Below are 23003 nucleotides of genomic sequence, written 5' to 3' on the forward strand. Positions count from 1 at the left end.
AGAGGCATTATTTTTTATTTTTTTTTGGAGAGTAAATTTCTTTCTCTTTTTGTAGAAGGGATGAAACAAGCAATTGATGTTACCTTAGCTTATAAGATAATGAAAGAAATGAAGAGAAATCTACTGTCTTCATTAATAATCAAGATAGAAATTATTTGCCCAAACTAGAGAAAACTGCAAAAACAAATGGCAACAAACAAAACAACTACTACAAGTTATCTAAATGTAGTCTAAATCTACCAAAAGAACACTTATCCATCTAGCTAACTACTTCAAGCTTATCCCCCAGCAAAAAAAAAAATTGAAAAAGAAAAACTAAATCATGCCTTTTTGGGCATTTGAATGCTTTTGGCATAGCTACCTAATGCTTCATCAGGAATGTATTTACCCCAAAACCAATGTGCTTTCCAAACTGCATACATCTCTTCAATAGGCACATTTTTTGTTTCAGGTAAAAAGAAGTATATAAAGGTAGTCATAATTATGACAAAGCCACTAAAGAAAAGGAAGAGGCCAAACTTCATGTAACAAAGCATGGTGAGAAAACATTGCGCTATTATGAAAGTAAAGATCATGTTAAACATGACTGTAATGGCTGTTCCAGCTGATCGAGTCTCGAGAGGGAATATTTCACTTGGAACCAACCAACCTAAGGGACCCCATGACCATGCAAATGCTGCAACGTAAGCACAAATTAGGAACACCACAAAATTAGCACTTGCTTTTGAGAATTCCCCTTGTCCTGTGCTTCCATATGTGTGCCCAATGAATAATGCTGTCAAAATCTGTAATGAAATAATATTGGTTACGTTAGTATCTTTGTTTATGGACTATGGTGCATCTATGCATGGTGAGGAACATGATACTTTCTTATCTTATGTATTTTTTATTATATGAAACTAATATATTCATCCTCAAACGTCAAATTGTATTTCTACTATGCCACATACAATTTTGTAATTTTTGGTATGTAACTGTCGTAGGTGGCTTGGTTAACGGTTTAAATCGTAAGTTAAAAATTGATGATAAAACTAGAATTAGTGAGAAAATCTATGTCATATGGGTTGGATGGCGTAAATTTCCTTTACAAAAACAATAACTTTATATATGTATTGCCCAAAAAAAGTACAAGATATTTAATTGTAAAAGGTTGAAAAAGAGTGCAGCAAATTTATTTGTGGAAGAATACGGATATTTACTTATGGAGGGAGGTTGTGGAGAGAAACTTTTTTTCCAAGCATATGCTTTGTCAAAAAACTTCATACTTGATATACCAAAATAAGTAGGAGTCATGCATGAATCTTACCTGGCAAATAAACATTTGGACACCACCTTCAAGGAACAAAGCCCTTCTTCCAACTCTATCAACACAGAAGATGGAAACCGAAGTAGCAACAACATTAACAACTCCGGTGATCACAGATGACATTAAGGCAGCATCATCACCAAATCCAAGGGTCTTAAAAAGGACAGGAGCATAAAACATGATCACATTAATACCAGTAAGTTGCTGGAAGGAAGGAATAAGCATTGCCATAATAAGTTGAGGCCTATTCTTGGACTTTAATATGTTTTTCCATGGATTATCAACAGCTTTAGATGATTCACTAGCTTCAACAAGGTCTTGGAACTCATCATCAACGTTGTCGGTACCGCGAATTTTTTGTAACATTCTCCTTGCTTCTTGTTGCTTACCTCTATCAATCAAAGAGTTGGGGGAGTCAGGAAGAATTAGGCCTCCTATGGTTACCATTGCTGCTGGTACTCCTGCTAGGCCTAAGGAAAGTCTCCACCCTAGATGGCCTTTGATATTAGATGTCCCATAATTTATAAGGTTTGCAACTAGTATTCCAATTGTTGTTGCCATTTGGAAACCAATGTTAAGAGCTCCTCTTAGATTTGCAGGTGCCATTTCCGAGAGATACATAGGCACAGACTGTGTACATATATATTTGTGTATATATAAGTATACCATTTAGCAGATTTACACGTTCACTTATAGAATTTAACTCCTTTTTTTAAAAAAAAAAAAAAAGAACACATACAATTCATGTTTTCAGCTTTCAGGTTCGAACTTTGATCAAATTATAATTACATTATAAATATAGACTGATAGAACTTACAGATTAGTAATGGTCTTAATATTTTCTTATAACATACACCCTAAAATCGACTCTCCCTCTAAAACTCCTCCCCAAACCCTAAAACATCAACCCTAAGCAAATAGTTCGGCCGCCGCCTTTGAAGGCTCGCCGGTGGCTGGCATAGTTCCACCGATCGCCGGCGAGCCTATCTTGTAGTTCGTACAGATCAGTCAGTAGTCGCCGTTTTCCACTCCCCCTCCCTTATTGTTAGTCACCGTTTTCCTCCTTTCCTTCCCTCCGTTTAGTCGTCTATTAGTCGTCGTTTTCCTACCCTCCTCCCCTATCCGTCATCGCTGGTGTTCACTCACGTTTTCGTTTTCAGTTTTCGTTCCCTTGAGTCGAGTTCTTCCCCCTCCCTTGTGTCAAGTCTTACCCCTCCCCTGTTCTTCGTTTACCCATATCCCTTGTGTCTGGTTTTAGTAGTTTTGTAGTTTAGTTTTCTTTTCTTCCCCTGTTGGGGTCTATTTGGTTTGTGCTTTAGGTTTGTTAGGTTTGTGTGCTGCTTGTCGGGTGTTCCTAGGATGTTCGTGTTCCTAGGGTGTGGTTGCTATCGGTTTGCTTGTGGTTAAGGTTTCTGTCCCCGTTCCTCGTCCTCATGTTTTGTGTGACAAGTCCAGTAGTTCGGTTTGTGGTTGTTTTAAGCTTTCCCTCCCCCTCCCCCTAGTTAGTGTCGAGCTCCCCTTTCCCCTTTTTTCCTGTTAGTATCGGGCTTCCCCTTCCCCTCCCCCCGGTTGTTGGAGTTTCCGAATAGTTAAGATAGGTATTTTCTTAAACAGTGTGTCAAATATCCAAATAAACGGAGTGCATCGTTTTTGAGTTGCTAAAGTTGTTCTCAGTAGTTGGTTGTGGCCATCGAAAAGTATTAGTCAATTGAATCAAGATTGGTGGTCCAAAGTAGTCACAGTTGAGTATGTCGGTTTTTTGGAATATGTGTCGAGGGACAAGGTGACTCACGATGTCCATGAGCAAGGATGAGGTGATGATAGGATTTCATGGTTGTGACGTGTATTTGTCGGTTTTGAAAACCGGAGGTTTCTTCGAGGGCTCAACTTGTTTGGTTCTCCTTTTAGCTTGGCATTGATCTTCATGGTCTTTGCCTTGAAAACTTCAAATCTGCAGGCAGCACCAAAGTTGCATATGGGGGTTTACAGCACGCCCACTCATCAACGTTTCTCTTTCATCAAGGTGAAACCTGAGGTTCACAATGGAATGTGACTCCTCACATGGTCATGAGCTCGAAATCCAAAGTCATGACAGATCATTGGGATTGCTCATACGGCGAAACGCGACGCTCCCCATTGGTTGTTCGTTGTCCAAATCATGATCTTCAATCGCTTCATCAACCATTTCCATCAGCCATTCGAGGTGTGCATCCATCATCATCAGACTGACCAGCGACATGCCCCTTTCTATGCGCTTTTGTTTCGTTTTTATTTCCTTTCGTATTAGGTAGATTATACGAGCTCTTAAAGCTACTCCATGTTTATGTTTTTGTTTTAGTTTGGGTTGTATTAGCATTAGGTTGTACTTCCTCTTTTAATTAATGTACGATTTCTCGATGTCAAACAAAAAATATTTTCTTATATTAGAATTGATCTAAATAGTATATATTTTGTAGCAATTTTATGCAATTGATGATTTAAAGTCAAACCTTGAAAGCTAACCAAACACCTACCCCCCCCCCCCCCCCCGCAAAACATTCTCTTAGACTTTTTCATGTGTACTAAGTGTAAATAATAGTTAGTGAGGAATGCGGGTTTTGCTGGTAGACAACGTATAATTACATTAAAGAATTACTTGAAAGAGAGTGAGTGAGTATGTAGTCCCTTTTTACATGGATATAAGATAATAGAGATAGGCAGTTTAAGATTCTAGGTGCCCATATCATATATATTGATTTTTGGGTAGAGTAATTTTTCATCTAAAATAACATAACCAAAATAATATATAGAACATTTATTGTAGATATGGAGAGAGTAATATTTAGAAATGGAGAGAAATTAGAATGCTCCATCTTATAATAGTTTACTTGTTTGCTTTTTCAAAGTCAAAATTTAGTTTTAATTTTCACCATATTTTTCCACTTATATGTAAGAAAAAATATTAACATGTAGGATCTTATTAAAATCGTGTAAACATGTATCTTCATATAATCTACTTTAAATAATTATTTTAAAATTTAAAGATATTAGTGATGATATATATGTCTTGAAAATCGTGACAAAAGAAGTGATTTAGAATTCAACTAGCCATTAATAATTATATTCTAATAGTTTATTAGGAACGAGTTATCTATTCACATGGTAAAGGTAGTTATTTACTTATTTTATGTGAGTAAAGTATGATAGTAGGTTAAGTATGATCTTTCCCAGCTAATTTTGTTTACCTGATTGCAAAATCCAACTCCTATACCAAGAAATACACGGCCAATAATGAGCATTGCCACATTTTGAGCAAATCCATTAAGAAGAGAGCCAACAAGAAAAGTTAATCCTCCAAAGAACATTGACATCTTTCTTCCATAAACCCTTGTGACCCAAGAAGCAAAGAAAGAAGCCACTAAAGCAGCAAGGTACAGGGATGATGTAAAGAGTTGCAGCAGATGACTATCAAATTTACAGTATGCATTGCCGGCACCTGCTTTTGACTCTTTATGGTATACCGATGGGAAAAATCTCTTTAAAAATATATCCATTGAAGTCACTCCGCCTAAAAATAAATCAACGCAAATAAATAAACAAAAATGTAAGTGTAGAGAAAAAAGTACTTTTATTTGCAAGGCACATTTTGCTAGATAAGATGTATATGATCGATATAAAACTTGTTTATTTAGTAAATTAAATATTTATATATTAATGTCTATATTTTGAACATCAAATTTATGATATTTATTTATGTGTAACGAAATATATTAATGGTAAAAGTTGTGTATTGAAAACTATAAGACAACAAATGTAGCAACTAAATTAGGAATCAGGGGGTAAGATGTTGGTTTAATCCCCCATTGCATATCCACTATCATTAAACTTTTACATTTCTTTTACTAACAAGACAATGGACTTTTATACAATGATCTAAGTTGTATATTGTCAAGTATAAAAGTAAAAACGTCGTAACTAATAAAAAATTATCTTATAATGGACTTTGTACGAGAAAGAAAGTAACGTGCCTGAAATTCCAATATCATAACCGAAGATGAGACCTCCAGTGGCTCCAACCATGCAAGTGAACAAGACAAAGACGGTGATACCACCATCATAGTGTTTCCCTGTTCCACCATCCACAAATCCTCCCCCTGCCATTAATTCTTGCCAACTTTTACTAATCTATTATGTTCCTGTGTTTACCACTTACATAAATTGATATTAAGATATACAAGAGTTCAAAGTAAATGAACAAACAAAGTACTCATCAGCTTTTCACCAGCTTCTACTTTCAGTTTTAAGTTCTGATGAGTGATTGGTATAAAAAACATACTGAGAAGTTTATAGTAGTGGTTTCTTGTTCTTTAAAATCCTTATTTCACGGGAAATTGTAGCTAAGCCACTTGTTATGCAAAAAAACTCATGTGGGTTAGACTTATTCTTCAAATTCTACCCTTGTTCATCGCCATTAATGAAGTCAACTAACATTCTATATTGAGCATGCTACACCTTATAATAGTAATGAGACATGGTAGTTATGATTTAACTCTTATTTCATGTACTCTTTCGTATCATTTTTTTTTTTTTTTACAAAATGCTATTTAGGCATGTTTCTTGTTCAAGATTTTTCTAATAGTCACCTATAATATGCCACTATTATAACGTAACGAGTAATTGTTGATTAAGATTTTTTTTTTATGTAAGGTGTTATAATACAAAATGACTAACTTAAGCTATTAATTTATTTTTTTTGAAAATTTAGTTCATTTCATGAAAACGCATAATAGAGTTAAAGACATACATTGAAGTCCCAAGACTACAATACCTTGAAAGGCAAATGCAAAAAAAGGTCAAACCAAAACGCTCCATACTCAACAAAGACCCTCAACAGTATCACCACTACAAGGAGCAAGAAACAATACAACAACCACATCATAAAACCGAGAAACACCCAAGCTTACCGACTGAAAAACATCTAACTAAGACAACATCAAATAAAATAACAAAAGAACTCACTCCTCAAGACGATTTTGAATGAATGACACCAAAGTAACCATTGGGAAAACCCACACTACACCGCCTCTTTGATACTGGAACCCCATTTTTCTTCTCCATGTTTCGATCGAAACCAAGATGATTAAGCAATTGACATTGATCTTTCTTTGCTAGCCTTCCAAAAGAAGACTTTGGCACAACATTGCTCATAATTGAATTAGGCGACAAAACTGAAACCTCACTGACAACCCCAACTGAATCTAATATTGTGTCATTTTCTATAGCACAAAAAGAACCCTCGTCTCCATCAATGCAAATTGAACTTCCTCCTTTGATGCACACATCTCATTTGCAAATGAAAGAGCACTTGCAATGCCACTCAAACCAACACTTCCTGACAAACTCTCCGGATTTGGTGACATCTTCTCCTTGATATATAACACTAGCATTTTCTAAAGGGACACGGTTCAACATACTAGGTTCCTTAACATGATGAATCTCGCTTTTTAAATTAGGATCAATAGAGCCAATCTGCATATTTTCTAAGATGAGTAGAGCATCCACTTCTAATTTGACCTCACTATCATGAGAAAGAGGGGAAATGCCATGCCAAAGAATAGAAAAAGAATCCAAACGGGCATTATGGCAGTCCCCATCAATAATAACAACCTTCAAATCCTCTTGAGCAACATGAAAATAAAGCGTGGACAAAAATTTTCCAAGGATTATCACTAGCAGGGACAAAAACTAAATACCACAAACCTTTAATCTTCACACTTAACTTAATTCAAAAACCACCCCCATCAATTACAACCAGATTGAATTTTCCACCAAAGACAACCAAATCTTCTAGAGTGCTCAAGTTCAATCAACTTTGAACGATCTTTAAGGGCACCGGAAACCCAATCAACTTAACCAGAAAATTAATCCACTTATTTCGATTGTTATATAACTCACCAATTCTTAAGAAACCATTACTCAAATCCAAATTAAAAGCTTTACCTTTGATTTGAATTCTCAAATTCGAACTTCAATCGAGCAGCTCCCTTGGAATCCCGTGAAATCTGACAGCAGCGACCAAACAAACTGGAAAAGGGAAGAAATTGGACATAATAATTGGAGAAAACTGATTGAGAGATGATTTTGAAAATTAAAGCAAAGAGAAAATTAGGGAAGTGATTGAAAGAAGTGAAGGGAGCATCGATTAACAATGAAAGGAGATGGGGGGGAAGACCCTGCGACAACGCACGTCAGAAAAGAGAAGCGCGAACGATGACGCTGCAAGGAAAGCTAGGGTTTTGTTGGGGTTTTAAAGGAGGTTGAGAGAAAACTGAGAATCGCTTGTTTCATTAGTTATTTAAATTCTTATAAGCCTAACAAATTATGTTCGAAAAAAACTAGTTAGAATGAACAATAATCTAAAATAAAAAAATTATAATATTTTTACCAGATACCATATTTTACATGATTTGTAATGATGATAATACCAAAACAATAGAAGTCAAATTTTGATGCTATAATTGAAGGCGAGAAGGAGGAAGAGGTAGTTTTAATGGAGTCCGAAGAAGACTTTAGAAAATCCGATTGAGTTCCAGCATGAAATTTTGACACCTTATTCTTCTCTACAAGATCGAGCTACAACAGCAATCTCACGTGATGAATATCTTTAATGCTTGGATTAATGGATTATCGCAAGGTAAACCTCTAAGTTCTCAATTTCACCCAATTTCAAATTTTGGTGGGAAAATTGTTCAATTGAATCACTCTAATTCTGTCATTGATAATACAACTGAATTGATGCCAATTGAATTAGAAGATACAGAGGATCAAATTGTGTATTGGAAATCTGTTGTTGTTATTTATATATTGGGTGCAAATCCACCTCATAATGTCATGGAGGGGTTTATCCATCGCATTTAGGGTAAAATGGGAGTAGATAAGGTTACTTTGGCTGGGAAGGGGACTTCCCTTGTATGATTCACAATAATGGAGACTACTTAGCAAGTCCTACATAGGGGCCCTACTTCTTTGATTTGAAACCTATGATTATGAAATAATGGCATGAAAACATGAATCTAGTGAAAGATCATGTCCAACTAGTTCCTATTTAGGCAAAGTTGCAGGGTTTAGATGTGAAATATTATGAAAAGAGCTTAGATAATATTGTTAAGACTCTAGGAAGACTGGTTAAAGTTGACCAGGCAACAAAAAATAAAGACAAACTCTTCTTTGCAAGAGTTATGGTTGAAGTTCGCATGAATCAATCTTTCTATGAGACTATTCAATTTGTGAATGAAAGAGATGAGGTTGTAGAGCAAAAAGTGGAGTATGAGTGGCTTCTAATCTCATGTTCTCTTTGTAAAAGGGTGGGGCATGAGGAGAGGCAGTGTATGAAGAAAGTTGGAGCTACAAAGAAAAAGTGGGTTCCAAAGGTTCTCCTCCTAGTTGAACCTCGGGAGAAGGTTGTAGATGATCCAAAGGATGGGTTTGTGCAGGCTGCAAAGTTCAGTAAGCCACAAATCACTCAACTTAGACCTATTATCACAATATCAAGCATTAGATGAGATGCATGGGGATGAGAGGAGAACTAGATGAGAAAATCATGTTCAAGAGGTAATAGAGGGAGATAAGGACCAGGGGGTAGTAATTCCCGTCGAGTCTAATGAATAGTTGTTGACCCTTGAGTTTTGAAGATGACCTAACCACAAAAGACATAGTATATTTTATTTATGTTGTTGCAAGGTGATTCATGATCGAGCAAAGAGAATATTTTGATTGAAGATTAAAACGGAGAATTAATCAAGATCGAAGTAAAGATGTTCGAGAGATGAAGAATCAAGCATGGAATGAAGATTAGAATACATTTGGGTATCTATTATCTTCATGTTAAGGTTGAGTAAAAGCTTAATTAAGTTCGTGGTGCATTCTCAAAGGAACTTGGTTCTGTTCCCATGAAAGGAACAGACCTGACACTATAGGAACAAGGTTAGGGAACAAGACTTAAAACTGATTTAGGAACTCCTAAGATACTCTAATATTGTGCGCCTAAGTTAAACTTGTGCCCAATATAGTTGTTAGAGTTTTTAGGAATGTTTTCACAACAAGAATCCGCGCTTTTAGCGTCTGAATTTTAACGTCCGCCTAAAAACAGACGGTAAAATCGAATTTATCGTCCGCTGGCTATCCGACGGTAAATACCGTCCGTTTTTACTAATTTACCGTCCGCCTATATTAACAGATACTAATTACCGTCTGCTCCTTAAGTTTACCGTCTTCTATACAGACGGTAAAAGCATTAAAATTTAAAAAATATATATTAAACATTTACCGTCCGCTTTTTTATTTTTACCGACCGCTAAAACGGACGGTAAAAAGGTCGTCAAATCTGTTCAAACAAACAAGTGGGTCGTTAATCCCTTGATATATATATTTGCTTCCCTTCTCACTCTCTCTGTTCCTCAAACGCCGCTTCAGGCCTTCTCTCTCTCTCTAATTCTCTAAATTCTAAAACGCCGCTTCAGGCCTTCTCTCTTTCATTCTCTAAATTCTAAGTTTCACCCTCTCTCTCTCTTCAATCTTCTGACCCCAAACTCTCTGAAACGCTTCTCAAACTCATCCTTTAAACGCAAACGCCAGGTGATTTTCGTTTTTCTGGTTATTTTTTTTTCTTGGTTTTAATTTTCGGCTTTATGGGTTTTGATTTTCATCTTTGTGGGTTTTGATTTTCAACTTTGTGGGTTTTGGTTTTCATTTTCGTGGGTAAAATTTAGGTTTTTAGATCTATAAGTTCGTTCATTTTGTTTGTTTTTGGGTATATTCCGATTTTGACCGGGTAGGGTTGGGGTTTTTTTGGTTGCGACGGCTAGGGTTTCGCGATTTTTGGGTGTCGGCGGTTAGGGTAAGGGGGCTGGGTTTTTTTGGTTGCGGCGGCTAGGGTTTCCCTTGTCACTTTTTTTGGTTAGGGTTGCGGTGCTAGTATGATTTTTTTATTTTATTTTTGATTTATGATTTTTGTATGATTTATGGTTTTTTTATATGATTTACACAAGTATATGATTTTTTATTTATGATTTATTATATTTTTTATTTCTGAATGCTTTGTTATTTTTGAATGTTTTTGTATATGATTTTTGTTTTTATTTTTGATTTATGTACAGTATAAGATTAATGACACTGTTTCTTTTTTTTTTACCAGATTGGAAAGATGGAAGAAGCAAAGATTGAAGAGAGATTTTTCAGTTACTTTATTGATTAAATTAATTCTGCAATTTATCACAAATTTTGATGTTTATTTATATTTATATTGTAATTTTTTGTAATTGATTTGAAACTGTATTAATAATTGTTGTAATTACTCTTATTGTGATTAATAATAATTATTTTTTCCTTTAAAATCTGTTGGATTATGACAAATAACACTATTGTTGGTTATTTATTAAATAAATTATTTACTTAATATTATTGAAAGATTGAAAAAAATCAATTACTAATATTAACAAAAAAATTAAAAAAATCAAACAAAATAAATGTTGTCTGAACAAAGTATCTGACATTAGCAGACTTTTAAGGTCACAAAAAACAAAATAGTAGTACATGAATATTGGAATTATCAGGGATGGAATTACAGTCTGATAGTTGGACATTAGCGTCCATGTCTTAAGACGGATGCTAATTAGCGTCCGACTCTAAAGTTGGATGCTAATTAGCGTCCGTCTTTAGAATCAGACGCTAATTTTGAAAATTCGGACCCTAAAAATTTAGTGTCCGCTTAGCGGACGCTAAACGACAAATTAGCGACTATGGGTTTTGCATCAGCCTTTTAGCGTCCGTGGACGGACGCTAATAGATTTAGCGTCCGATCCGCGTTTTTAGCGTCCGATTTTGGCGGACGGAAAAACGTGACATTCTTGTTGTGTTTGACTAAGATCCACTATTTTAGGAATTTAGTTTGAGTTTGTTAGGAAAAGATTTTAAAAAGATTTTCTGATTTTAATTTAACTGATTTTCATATCTTATCTTTTTATCTTTTATCTTTTATATTTTATTTAAAAGATTTAGTTTTCGAAAATTAATATATTTCCGGTTTTTAAAATGTTTCGGATTTTAAAATATAAAACTGTTTTTCCGGTTTTATAAAAGATATTTTGAAAAAGATATTTTTCATAAAAACTAGCTAAAAGATTTAATTCATTTATTTCCTAAAAATTAGATTGCACGCCTAAACCTAGTACTACACGATTTATGTAGTTAGTGGATTTAGTGGCTTAGTTCATTATCCTCCAAGTATTTATTTAATTAAATAAGTTTAATTATTCTTCAAGTTTTGTAAAACCACGTAATGTGTTACTGCTTCTCTTATGAAGTGAAGTAGTGGATTAGTGGATGCTTTACATGACATGGAATAATTAATTTAATTTAATTAATTAATTAAACATCATGGAGATCATGTGATAATGGTTTAATTAGTGGAGAACATGTCTTGTCTTAATTGTCTATAAATAGGTGCCTAATTCATTTGAGCAAAGTGTGTCTGACTTTTATTACTACACGAAAATCAATTTTTGGCAACAACAGACGTCGTTGCTAAAAATATCTTTGGCAACAACTTTTAATTATCCGCAACAATTTCAGTTTGTTATGGGAGATGCCGTTACTAAAGGTTTTTGCAACGATATTTACTTGTTGCGAAAAATGTAGTGTTTTGCAACAAAAGCCTCGTTACCAAAAATAACTTGTTGCCATATCTCAGCTTGGGCTTGGGACAGGCATCTGAATTTTCGCAACAAAAGTTCTTGTTACAAAACCACATTTTTACGACAACAACAGTTTTGTTGCGAAAGCATGTTATTCGCAACAAGATTTACGTTACAAAAACTCATACAGGAACTATTAAAGTCAAATTTTCAGCAACAATAGTTTTTGTTACAAAAGTAACTCGACAAAAGTGAATGGTCCTTGCTTTATACAATTTATAAGAACGACTATTTTAAATGTAGAGCTAATTATTGATAGCCATAATACATTGGCTCATATATATAACCATCTATGAAGTATATGTTTGTTACATACTTAGATGTTCCAAAAAATATATCATTACATATAATAATCATTAGATGTCTAAGATTAGATATATACCAAAATAATTGCCTAAAAGTTAAACAAAAAAATGGTTAGGCAAATTTGTTAACTTTACACAAAATTTTCCCTAGAAGCACGTAATTCACTTTCAACTTCACTTCTCACTATTGGTCATCATAGCATAAAGTCCTAAAAAAAATCAAAACAAGGAAACACAAAAGTTAGAACAAAGAGTTGTCGACATTGTCATTAAGATGTAAGATAGAGGAAAAACAACGTTATGTTGTCCTGAATATTCAAAAATGACATTAAATTATAAACTAACCTGGAGCGCCTTGTAATCATATCTTCAAATCGCTTCTCCATAGCTTCCATATAGAGTCTTTGCTCTCCTTGTAGTCATCTATAGCCTTCTTGCTTGCTTCCAACTCACTTTGTAAATTCATAATCTGATCTTGTTGCTTTTGCATTATTTGTTGTTGTTCTTCTTGTTGCTTCTGCATAACTTGTTGTTGTTGTTCTTGTAGTCTTGCTTTGGCTGAAGTTCTATACCCAGTGCCTTTACCTCGAGTGTACCCGGACTTGGGACCAAGTACATGAAGGAGCATCTCTTCCTGTGTTTGAGGACGTGATTGATCGCCTTCGGGTTCTTTGTCCTTGTCTTTTACAAGCTGATGGAGTTGTGCCTAAAAATTAGGAGGAAAAAAAAGGCGATTATATATATATAGTAGAAAATTCTGCATAAATTTCGGCAGAGTCTCCTTTGTAATTTGAACAACCCAAATCATGGGAAAAGTATTATAAGCCTGCTCACAGAAACTTTAAATCAATATAAGCCTCAACAGGCCATAATATCCCCTTTTAGGGGTCATCAACAACAAATCCCAGCACTCCAATCAAATATTACAATCATATACAAATTATACTCACATGTATCTCTTCGGAGCGTCCATCCTTAACCCACTTCAGCACCCCATCACCGTCTACATTTGTGTGTTCAGCAAGCCATACAACATCAGGTTCAGGCAACACATTACCATTTCTCTCAGTCTATGCAAGCATTTCTTTGTATTAGAATAATTGGAATATAATCTAAATTTATTATACTAGCGACCATAGTGCAAGCTTACCAAAATATGCTCCACCTCAGGAAAAGATAAGTTTCCGGTGGTGTGTTTAGTCCACTTGTCAGATCTCCGATTCTTGCTATTTTGTAAACTTCGTTTCTAAATTCCAAGGTTAAAGTTAAATATTGTTAGTTAAACATGGAAATGTATCCGACTAGTGAAAAGTTCAATCTTGATTCAGATTTGTGAAGAATTACCTTGAATTTGTCATCATCAAACTTAGCACAACAAGCTTTCCAACTTTCGATCGGAAAATCAGTCAGAGGATTTTGTAAGCGCTCTTCTAAAGTATCTCCACATTCTTTATAGTAAGAATGCAAGCGAGACTTCCAGAATCGATACAAGCGTTGCATTACATCAGTCGCAAAAGCTTGAAGTCGAAGTAAATGTGTAGAAGAGTCTTTGATGTTAAACTTGTTCTAGAATTGTTCCAAAATATCGTTATTACAACAAATCTGATCAATAAAATATGAGACTCTAATTAACTTATATTTGTATAAATTTACCTTGACTTGTAACCACATTGAATCACCATATTTCGCGAACACATCAGGCCAATCTCCAGCATCCATAAAGGCTGTTGTTCTGACAACATAGCCACAAAAGTTCACCATTGGCCTAGTATTTTCTCCAACAGCTTGGAGAACATAATCAGGTATATTAACTTTAAGTTTTAATTGCCCACCCCTAGTCTTCCTTTCAAGTGCTAAACTCCTATATTTGCCTCTCTGACCCTTTTTCCTTTTAGCACTTGTGGTAGAAGCTACAACATAAGCCAAATGACAAAAAATTCATAAAAGTGGACTAAACTACCCAACTAAACAATTAAAAAAAAATTTGATAATTTAATTACCTTGACTACTATTAGGATCATTATGTTGGGTTTCTTCTCTTACTTGTCTGTTTTCATGCATATATTTGGTTCTGACCTTCTTAGGTTGATTTTCATCTACATCATTTGCATGAGATGGAGGTGGATCCACTGCCTCATGAGCATTCAAGCAGATTTGAAGTCTGCTGGTAAATTTGCTTCCATATTTCTGTTTATCTCGTCCTAAAGATCACATGAAACGAGTGGAAAAAAATCAATATAATGGAAAAATAATGTAATACCAATGACTTTATATGGAAGCATTCGAAAGGTTATTATACCTAGAGGTTGCAAGCGATTATCAATGGCAATACCTTCATGATGAGCTGGACTATTGGTGGTAGATCCAATTTCATCTACATTGATATTGTCACGTAATACATTTTTGTAGGTTTTCCATGTCAACAACACTTGGAGTCTTTCCATTTTCCCTTCCAACATTCCTTCTAATCTTTGCCTGACCTCGTCCTACCATATCTGCAATTGTAGAAAATACTTATTAGATGGCTTAAAGTCAATATAAATCAGCACAAGTCTAGAAGATAGTTTAATGATATATATATTTATATAAAAAAAACACCCAGTAGAAACATTAATCGATACCAATTTATTCATTTATAAAACAAACTAACAACGAAAATGAAACATCTTCCATTCATAAACAAATGACCAAAAGTGACATGATAAACATTTTTTTAGACTTCAACATCATCATCAACAATAAAATCATCTAGATCATTGTTTCTTTTCTTTCTCTTCTTTTCTTTTCCATTTTTTTGTTGTTGAATGTTCTGTAATTCCTTAGTAACCCATTTCACAATCTCGGCTCCTCTCTCCACCATATAATGATTGGTACCCAAACGAATATCCCCTCCATAGCCTCCATGTTCTGGTGGCGATGTGTAAAGATTTGAATCCCTGTTGCATTCTTGCTGTACAGCTTCATTATGGACTTCCTCTAGTGCATTCTCATCAATGTTGCTTTCAAGTATGTTATATAAGTCTCAAGGCTCCGTCTTAATCACAGTAACCCAACTTTTGTCTCTTGGTTCAGGTACATATAACACTTGCTCTGCTTGTGACTCTAACACAAATGGCTCATATGTGGCTAACGATAGCTCCTTAGAGAGACTAGTTATTCCATATTCATCATTTTATATCCTCTATCTTGATGTTGAACATCATACCAATCACACTTGAACACAATAACATGATTTTCACCAGGATATTGCAACTCATAAACATCTTTAAGAACACCATAATACTTTTTTTGCGACTCATCATCCCCTTGAACCATGAGCCCACCATTCTGGGTTTTTCGATTTTCTTGCCTATCAATGGTGTGAAACCTAAATCCATTCACAATATATCCACTATAACGCCTCACACTACGCAATGGGCCACAAACTAAGTAATATATGTCCTCAGGGATAGATCCTTGCTTCTTTATACATAAGCTCCACCTATTCATAAAAAAAATGGAGATTAAATTATTGTTATACTTAGAAGAAGAATATTTGTACAAAACATAAACAAAATGAGCAAATAACATACACGCTTTCGAACCCAATCTGCAAATTCAGCTTTATGTCTCCTCTCTATGCTCCTAGGGGCTGGATTTTCAACGGCTAGTTTGTTCTTATGCTCCCTAAATTATCAATAAATTTACAAAAGTAAGCATTTAGATTTTTTTAGTTTTAAAATTGCTCCGAAAAAAATAAATAAGGTGAACTTACTTGACAAGTTTTAAGAGCTCATCGCAATTATGGAGTGCATACAAATGAACTTGTTCATACTCCTCCGAGTCAAGATGGTAAGGAGTAGGCTTTCCTAAAGGACGACCCTTTGGTGTAAAAATGTCTACGCCTCTTGTGCTAGACACATCATCATGACCATCATCATTTCGAGATTGGCGATTGAACTTTGTGGTCATATCATCCATATATCTAGAACAGAAAGTCAAACATTCTTCAGCCAAGTAACCTCTCGCAATTGAACCTTCTGGATATGCTTTGTTGCGAACGTAGAATTTCAATGTGCGCAAGTACCTTGAATATGAAATTTCATGCTTAGTAAAAAAAAGAAAGTAACTAAACATTGAATTATAAAAACTGAAAAAATGTAGTATGTTTTGTAATTACCTCTCTATAGGATACATCCAACGGTACCTTACAGGACCTGCAATTTTTGCTTCTGCCACCAAATGAATGACTAAGTGCACCATAACAGTGAATAAAGATGGTGGGAAGATCATCTCTAATTTGCATAATGTGTAAGGAATTTACTTTTCGAGTTCGTCAAGCTCCTTCATGTTCAAGGTTTTGGAGCACAAGTTTCGAAAAAAATGAACTTAATTCAATCAATGGTTCACAAACATTTTTTGGAAGGAGTCCACGAATAACAATTGGAAGAAGTTGCTCCAGGAACACATGATGGTCATGGCTTTTCATACATGACACCTTTTGACCATTATCTTTTACATATCGAGAGATGTTTGAACAATACCCATCAGGAGTTCTCAAAGTCTGAAACATCTCAGCAAATGCAGATTTTGCATCACTTCTTAATGTATAACATGCTACAGGAATGCGCACTTTATCTTCATCGACAATAGGGTGAAGGTCTTGCCTTATACCTAGTTTTACCAAATCTAACCGGGCCTTTAAGGTGTCCTTAGTCTTACCCTTTATATTCATCAATGTCCCTATTATGTTCTCTAAAACATTCTTCTCAATATGCATAACATCTAAATTATGACGCAATTTCAATTTGCTCCAATAAGGCAATTGAAAGAATATGCTCGTTTTCCTCCATCCATAGAAGCTATTTGTCTCATCCCATTTTCTCTTTGAGCCAGCCTTGCCAAAAGGAACTTGAGTAAATTGGCTACATTGAGTCAATACATCATCACCAGATAATGGAATGGGAGCAAACCCCTTTTCAACAGTGCCATCAAAGGCTTTTCTTAATTTTCTCCACCTATGGTTCATTGGCAACCAGCGCCTAGTCCTAATATAAGCTGTCTTACTTTTTATGCTTTTGTACCCAGATTCTTTATGACAAGAAGGACAAGCAAAAGATCCTTTTGTGCTCCACCCAGACAAATCAGCATATGCAGGAAAATCACTTATTGTCCATAAAAGGCTTGCATGCATTACAAAATTTTTTTTAGTATATGCATCATATGTTTCGACCCCAACCTCCCATAACTCCTTTAACTCCTCAATCAAAGGTTGAAGATAACATCCAAATCCATTCCTGGAGAATTAGGACCATCAATAAGCAGAGATAAGAAAATATACGGAGGCTTCATACACATCCAAGGAGGCAAATTGTAAGGAGTCAGAACAATTGGCCAAATGCTATGGCATGACCCCCCAAAATTATTGAATGGTTGGAAGCCATCTGCAGCTAAGCCAAGTCTCACACTTCTGGGATCGTTAGCGAAAGATTTGAATTCCTTATCAAATGCCTTCCAAGTAGGAGAATCAGCTGGATGTTGCATTACATTTTCATCATTAATCCTTTCCTCTTTATGCCAACGCATTTCTTTTGCTGTCTTTGTTGACATAAACAACTTTTGCAATCTAGGTTTTATGGGAAAATATCGTAGAAGCTTATTAGGCACATTTTTCCCATTTGTCTTCCACCTAGAAGTGTGACATTTTAGACACTCTTGTGCATCAACATGTTCTCGCCAATAGATAATACAATCATTTGGACACGCATCAATTTTAATGTAATTAAGGCCCAAATCAGCAATAATTTTGCGACAGGCATCATAAGAATCAAGCAAGTTAGAACCTAGAACCTCATTTTGAAATTTCAACAATTGAGTGAAGGAGGTGTCAGTCCAATGATTCAAACATTTAAGATGCAACAATTTCATAATGTAAACCAACTTGGAGACTTTTGACCCATCCACAACTAATGGATCTTTATAGTCCCGTAAGAGGCGATAAAATCGTGCAGCTTCTCCTGAAGGTTCTTGAGCTTCCTCACTGTGATCATCATCACCCCTATCATGACCTCCCAACAATCCCATACCAGCCACTCCACATCCTACTTGCAACATATCAAGCATCTCTTCATCAACATCACCGTCACAATCCGTATTAGCTTCACTCTCTAAAGACACATCATTATAATCTTCCCCATGTTTATCCCATACAATGTAGCTCTGCAAAATTCCATTCCTTAACAGATCAAATCGAACTTCACTCCTGGTTTTATAATGCACATTTGCACATCTACAGCATGGGCACCGAATTTTTGTTCCAATCTGATTGCCCGCATGGTCGACACTAGAATTGTTGAATGCAAAATCTAGAAAGTTGTCTATCCCATTCAAATATTGTGGAGCACCTCGATCTTTTAATTTCATCCATTCCTTATCCATGATCACCTCCTAAATTCCTTTCAACATTAAACTCAACATGATTACAACTCGCCATATAAATACACGACCTTATACTCGACCTAAGAAAAAGTTAACATAATTCAAAAAGAAAGAGTAAAACAAAATAAGAGTAATAAGGAAAAAAAATTATGGCATTAAAGCAAATTAGATATGAGAAAAGCAAACTAAAGACTCACCAAACAACTATCCCCAAGTCACACAAACTGCAACTTTAGACAACAAAATTGCACCCTCAAAACAGTAAAAAAAAAAAGCCTCCAAACAACCACTAATCAAGCCTCTTAGCAGCCCCAAATATGTCCAAATCAACCCCAAAAATAGCACACAAAATCATCATACCAAAACAAAAAGTTATTTAATAAAGCCCATTACGTGAACACACAATTGTAATGTACTAATGTATAATCCTATAACAACAGAAGTAACATATAAGTGTTATATAAAAACAGTTAAGTCCAGCCATTCAAACTAAGTTTATCATCCATATAACTATTAATATATGATCATTAATTCTCAAGTATTCTACTATATGTTCATATATCTTTCTCCTCCTCTCTCTCCTCTATGTAGTATAATATTGTATGGTAATATAATATTGTAGCTCACCGTTATCATCTTTAGAATCAACATTATCAATCTCACATTGCAAAAGAAAAAGAAATCACCCACTTTCTCAATTTTAAAAATGAAAAAGATCACCAGAGCATCCCACACCCACACCCATTAAACAAAAACCAAACCAAAACATGACATAGACGATTAAATCTCATCTTAGAGTTACCAGTTTAAATCTCATCTTAAAGTTAACAGAACAACAAATACTTTTATGATTAGGAGTCGTTGTAATATATCCATGAGAATTTGTCAGGAATTCTGCCCATTTTTCTTTCCTTTTGAAAAAAAAAAAGCATTCGCCCCTCAGACTACCAAATCTGACCCACAACATGGATCTCAAATCCCAACATAACTTAGCAGCATACGATTGTATTCTCACTATGAAATGTATACATGTCTGCCAAGATAAATAGACAAGAGTCAAACAGCACAGGGATAACCTTAAGAGATGGTACAATGCCTGATTCAGCTTGCTACTTCTCATTACATTTCTATTTCAAAACGTCGAGGAACAAACATTTTCCACCTAAATTTCCCTCATCCTTGCATAAGAATTAAGGACTAGACAATAGAGACTGAATCATAATTTACATCTGCAAGTCCATTGCTGGGTAAAACACAACAAAAAAAAGTCCAATTTTCATTGCATGATAATCGCTCATTCAAGGAAGCAGCCAATTCCTCCAATTCACGCACAGATTAAGCCAAACACAAAACCACACACTAATCTGATTTACAGTGATAAAAAAAAAGGGAGATGGTATTAGTAAAGTCTACATCTTTAGGATGCAACCTCATTTTTCCCCACACTTCCCCACCATTTACTGGAGAACTTTTAGAAAACCCAACCCAAAAACAAATTATTGCAAACACCACGAGTATTACAAATTAAAGATGGTATAACAGATGGTATAACGCAGATTACAAAATCAGGAATTCTCTAAAAACTGTAAATTTTCAAACTGAGAATTCTCTCTTACTTAGAATTTCAAACTGAAAAATTAATGAAATAATGAATTCGATATATTATTACCGTCAATTTTCGCCCAAATTCACTGGTGGCGTGGGTAATTCGGATTTACAAGTGATGTCCAACAGAATACGAGTAGAAAGATGAAATGCCCAGTATTATCGCTGAAGCCGACGCCGGAGCCGATGCCGCTGACGTGAAACAACGCCGATGCCGCTGCCGTGAAACAACGCCGATGCCATGAACCAACGCCGAAGCCGACGTCGCTGCCGTTAACCAGCGCCGAAGCCGACGCCGGTGCCGTGAACCAACGTCGAAGCCGTGCGTCGCTGCTGTGAACCAACGCCGAAGCCGATGGGTGCTGCAACGTTTCTTCGAAGGGTTTTGGAGGGAGTTTTGTGTGAGAATTGTAAGAGACGTGAAAAGACAAAGGTGCGAAATGGTAGTATATGTTTCATATTAATTGGGAAAATAGGAATTATTATTTTTCGCAACAAATATATTCGTAGCTTTAAAAAAAAGTTTAAGGTAACGAGATTCTTTTGTTGCTGTAGATAACTACATTTACTCTGACGAAGTACTTGTTGCTAAAAATATCGTTTTTTTAAGGAAATCCCGCCTCGTAAGTATGCGTGGAGGGAAAGCGAAAATTCATTTATGGTAACAATCTGTAGTCACGACTTATATAGTTCGTTGCCAAATAGAACTTTTAGTAACAAAATTATTTGTTGTTGCCAAAAATTTGTTGCCAAAAATTAGTCACACCCTAAGTGTGTCTGACTTAGTTAATTTGTCTTAAATTATCTAAAGTGTCAGTGCCTTTTCCTTAAGAGAATTCATACTTACATTAATCGAGTTTATTACTCTTCCATTATTTTACAAAGTGTATTTTTGAGAAAAAGGTTTGAGTGAACTCTTGTAAGTGTGAGAAGCTTTAGTGAAGCAAGAGAAAGAGAAAGAGAAAGAGAAAGGAACTTCGAGTGAAGTTTGAGAGAAAACGTCAGTTGTTGGGAACTGTCGTTGGGAACTTGAGTTGAGTGACTTAAGTTGAGAATCGAGAGAAAAGTAATAGGTTGTAATCAAGTTGTTTTGGCCTATTATAGTGGAAAGTTGTTTAAAATCCCTTGTGGTCGAGGTTGTTTCTTCCTACTAGGCCTAGGAAGTTTTTCCTCGTAAATCTCTCGTGTTCCCATTGTTTGTTCCCAAGTTTACTTTTAATTCCGCAAAAAGTATAGCTTATTCTCTCACTATAATTCACCCCCCTCTTATAGTGCTCATATTATACAACAATTGGTATCAGAGCGGGAACTCTAATATTCAGGAAACCCTGTTGAGTTCAAGATCTTGAAAAATATGAATACTAGAGAGAAACTGGAAGAAGGGTACTCTACGCAGAGGCCACCAATGTTCAATGGTAAGTTTTACACTTACTGGAAGAACAGAATGGAGATCTTTATCAAAGCCGACAATTACCAGGTATGGAGAGTCATAGAGGTAGGTGATTTTGAAGTCACTACCACTAATGACAAGAATGAGGTAATTCCTAAATCTATATCTGATTTTGATAAAGCTGATTTCGAAAAGATGGAAATTAATGCTCTTGCTATAAAACTGCTTCATTGTGGTCTTGGACCTCATGAACACAATCGTGTCATGGGATGTAAAACCGCAAAACAAATTTGGGATCTTCTTGAAGTCACTCATGAAGGTACGAGTGAAGTTAAGAGATCAAAAATAGATCTTTTGATGAACCAATATGAACTTTTTCAAATGAAATCAAAAGAGTCTATCCAAGACATGTTTACACGCTTTACCAATATTATTAATGAGCTAACATCTCTTAAAAAAGTGATTACATCTGAGGAACAGGTACGAAAAGGTCCTAAAAAGCCTTCCTAGGGACGTTGGATGGCTAAGGTAACTGCCTTAAGGAAACTAAGGACTTTACTAAGTTCAATTTGGAACAACTTGCTGGTTCCCTATGACTCATGAGTTGCAATTGGACAATGAGAATGGAGACATGTCCAAGCAAAATCGATTGCCTTAAAAGCTGATGAAATGAAGGCTCAGAAACGATGAAGAAGAATCGCTCTCATGGTCCGAAAATTCAAAAGAATGTTTAGGAACATGAAGAAGGGATTACAAAGGTAAGAATAAGAAATATTCTAACAAACTTGTTTGTCATAAGTGTGGCAGTTCTGAGCACTTCATCAAGGATTGTCCCCAATGGGAACAAGAAAAAGGCAAAGGAAGGGAACGAGCAGAGATAGGAACAAGAATACAAAAACTCCTATACTCGATCTGACATGAAGAAAGCTATGGTTGCTGCATGGGGAGACTCTGACTCTGAGGAAGAAGATGATCCTCAACCAAATGAGGAGACTGCAAACTTCTGTCTTATGGCTCTTGACAATTCCGAATCTGATGAAGAGATTGAATCTCTTGAGGCAAGTCTAGACACCATCAAAACTCGTCTTAATTCTTTAAGTAAAGAAAAATTATTTGAGTTTATTGTTGACGCTGTAAATGATTGCAAAGATGAACCATTAAACTAAAACAATGTCAAATGCTTTAAGTGTAGCAAAGGAACATACCTCTTGGCTTAAAAGTGTTCGAGTTGATATTGAGAAAAGATTTTT

General features: G+C 35.4%; 2 protein-coding genes across 10 annotated transcripts in view; both read right to left on the minus strand.

Moving 5' to 3' along the window:
* Positions 1 to 5446, minus strand: part of LOC104884204 (sugar transport protein 10) — a 5461-nt gene extending 15 nt beyond the window's left edge. Inside the window, exons 1-4 of the mRNA XM_010668816.4 lie at positions 5314 to 5446; positions 4531 to 4853; positions 1307 to 1936; positions 1 to 785 (exon numbers count right to left, since the gene is read on the minus strand). The exon at positions 1 to 785 is cut by the window's left edge and continues 15 nt beyond it. Of these exons, the coding sequence (XP_010667118.2) occupies positions 321 to 785; positions 1307 to 1936; positions 4531 to 4853; positions 5314 to 5446 (1551 nt within the window). The 3' untranslated portion in view covers positions 1 to 320. The remainder of the gene's footprint in view (positions 786 to 1306; positions 1937 to 4530; positions 4854 to 5313) is intronic.
* A 6839-nt stretch (positions 5447 to 12285) lies between these two features.
* LOC104886439 (uncharacterized) lies at positions 12286 to 20824 on the minus strand. 9 transcript variants are annotated; one of them, XM_048641480.2, is made up of 12 exons: positions 20428 to 20824; positions 16501 to 18775; positions 16096 to 16407; positions 15914 to 16007; positions 14674 to 15822; positions 14342 to 14542; positions 13995 to 14251; positions 13686 to 13907; positions 13492 to 13587; positions 13292 to 13411; positions 12687 to 13047; positions 12286 to 12550 (listed from the first exon to the last, which is right to left on the minus strand). In XM_048641480.2, the coding sequence occupies exons 5-11, from the start codon at positions 14798 to 14800 to the stop codon at positions 12703 to 12705; spliced, it is 1368 nt and encodes a 455-aa protein (XP_048497437.2). In that variant the 5' UTR covers positions 14801 to 15822; positions 15914 to 16007; positions 16096 to 16407; positions 16501 to 18775; positions 20428 to 20824; the 3' UTR covers positions 12286 to 12550; positions 12687 to 12702. The 9 variants fall into 9 exon arrangements, with proteins under 9 accessions (XP_048497437.2, XP_048497434.2, XP_048497433.2 ...); XM_048641477.2 differs by having other exon boundaries at positions 14641 to 15822; positions 16501 to 16552; positions 20428 to 20823; XM_048641476.2 differs by having other exon boundaries at positions 14641 to 15822; positions 16501 to 18767; positions 20428 to 20823.
* Between the last annotated feature and the right edge of the window lie 2179 nt (positions 20825 to 23003).

The sequence above is a fragment of the Beta vulgaris genome, chromosome 3 (assembly GCF_026745355.1).
Source record: "Beta vulgaris subsp. vulgaris cultivar EL10 chromosome 3, EL10.2, whole genome shotgun sequence".
Lineage (NCBI taxonomy): Eukaryota > Viridiplantae > Streptophyta > Magnoliopsida > Caryophyllales > Amaranthaceae > Beta > Beta vulgaris.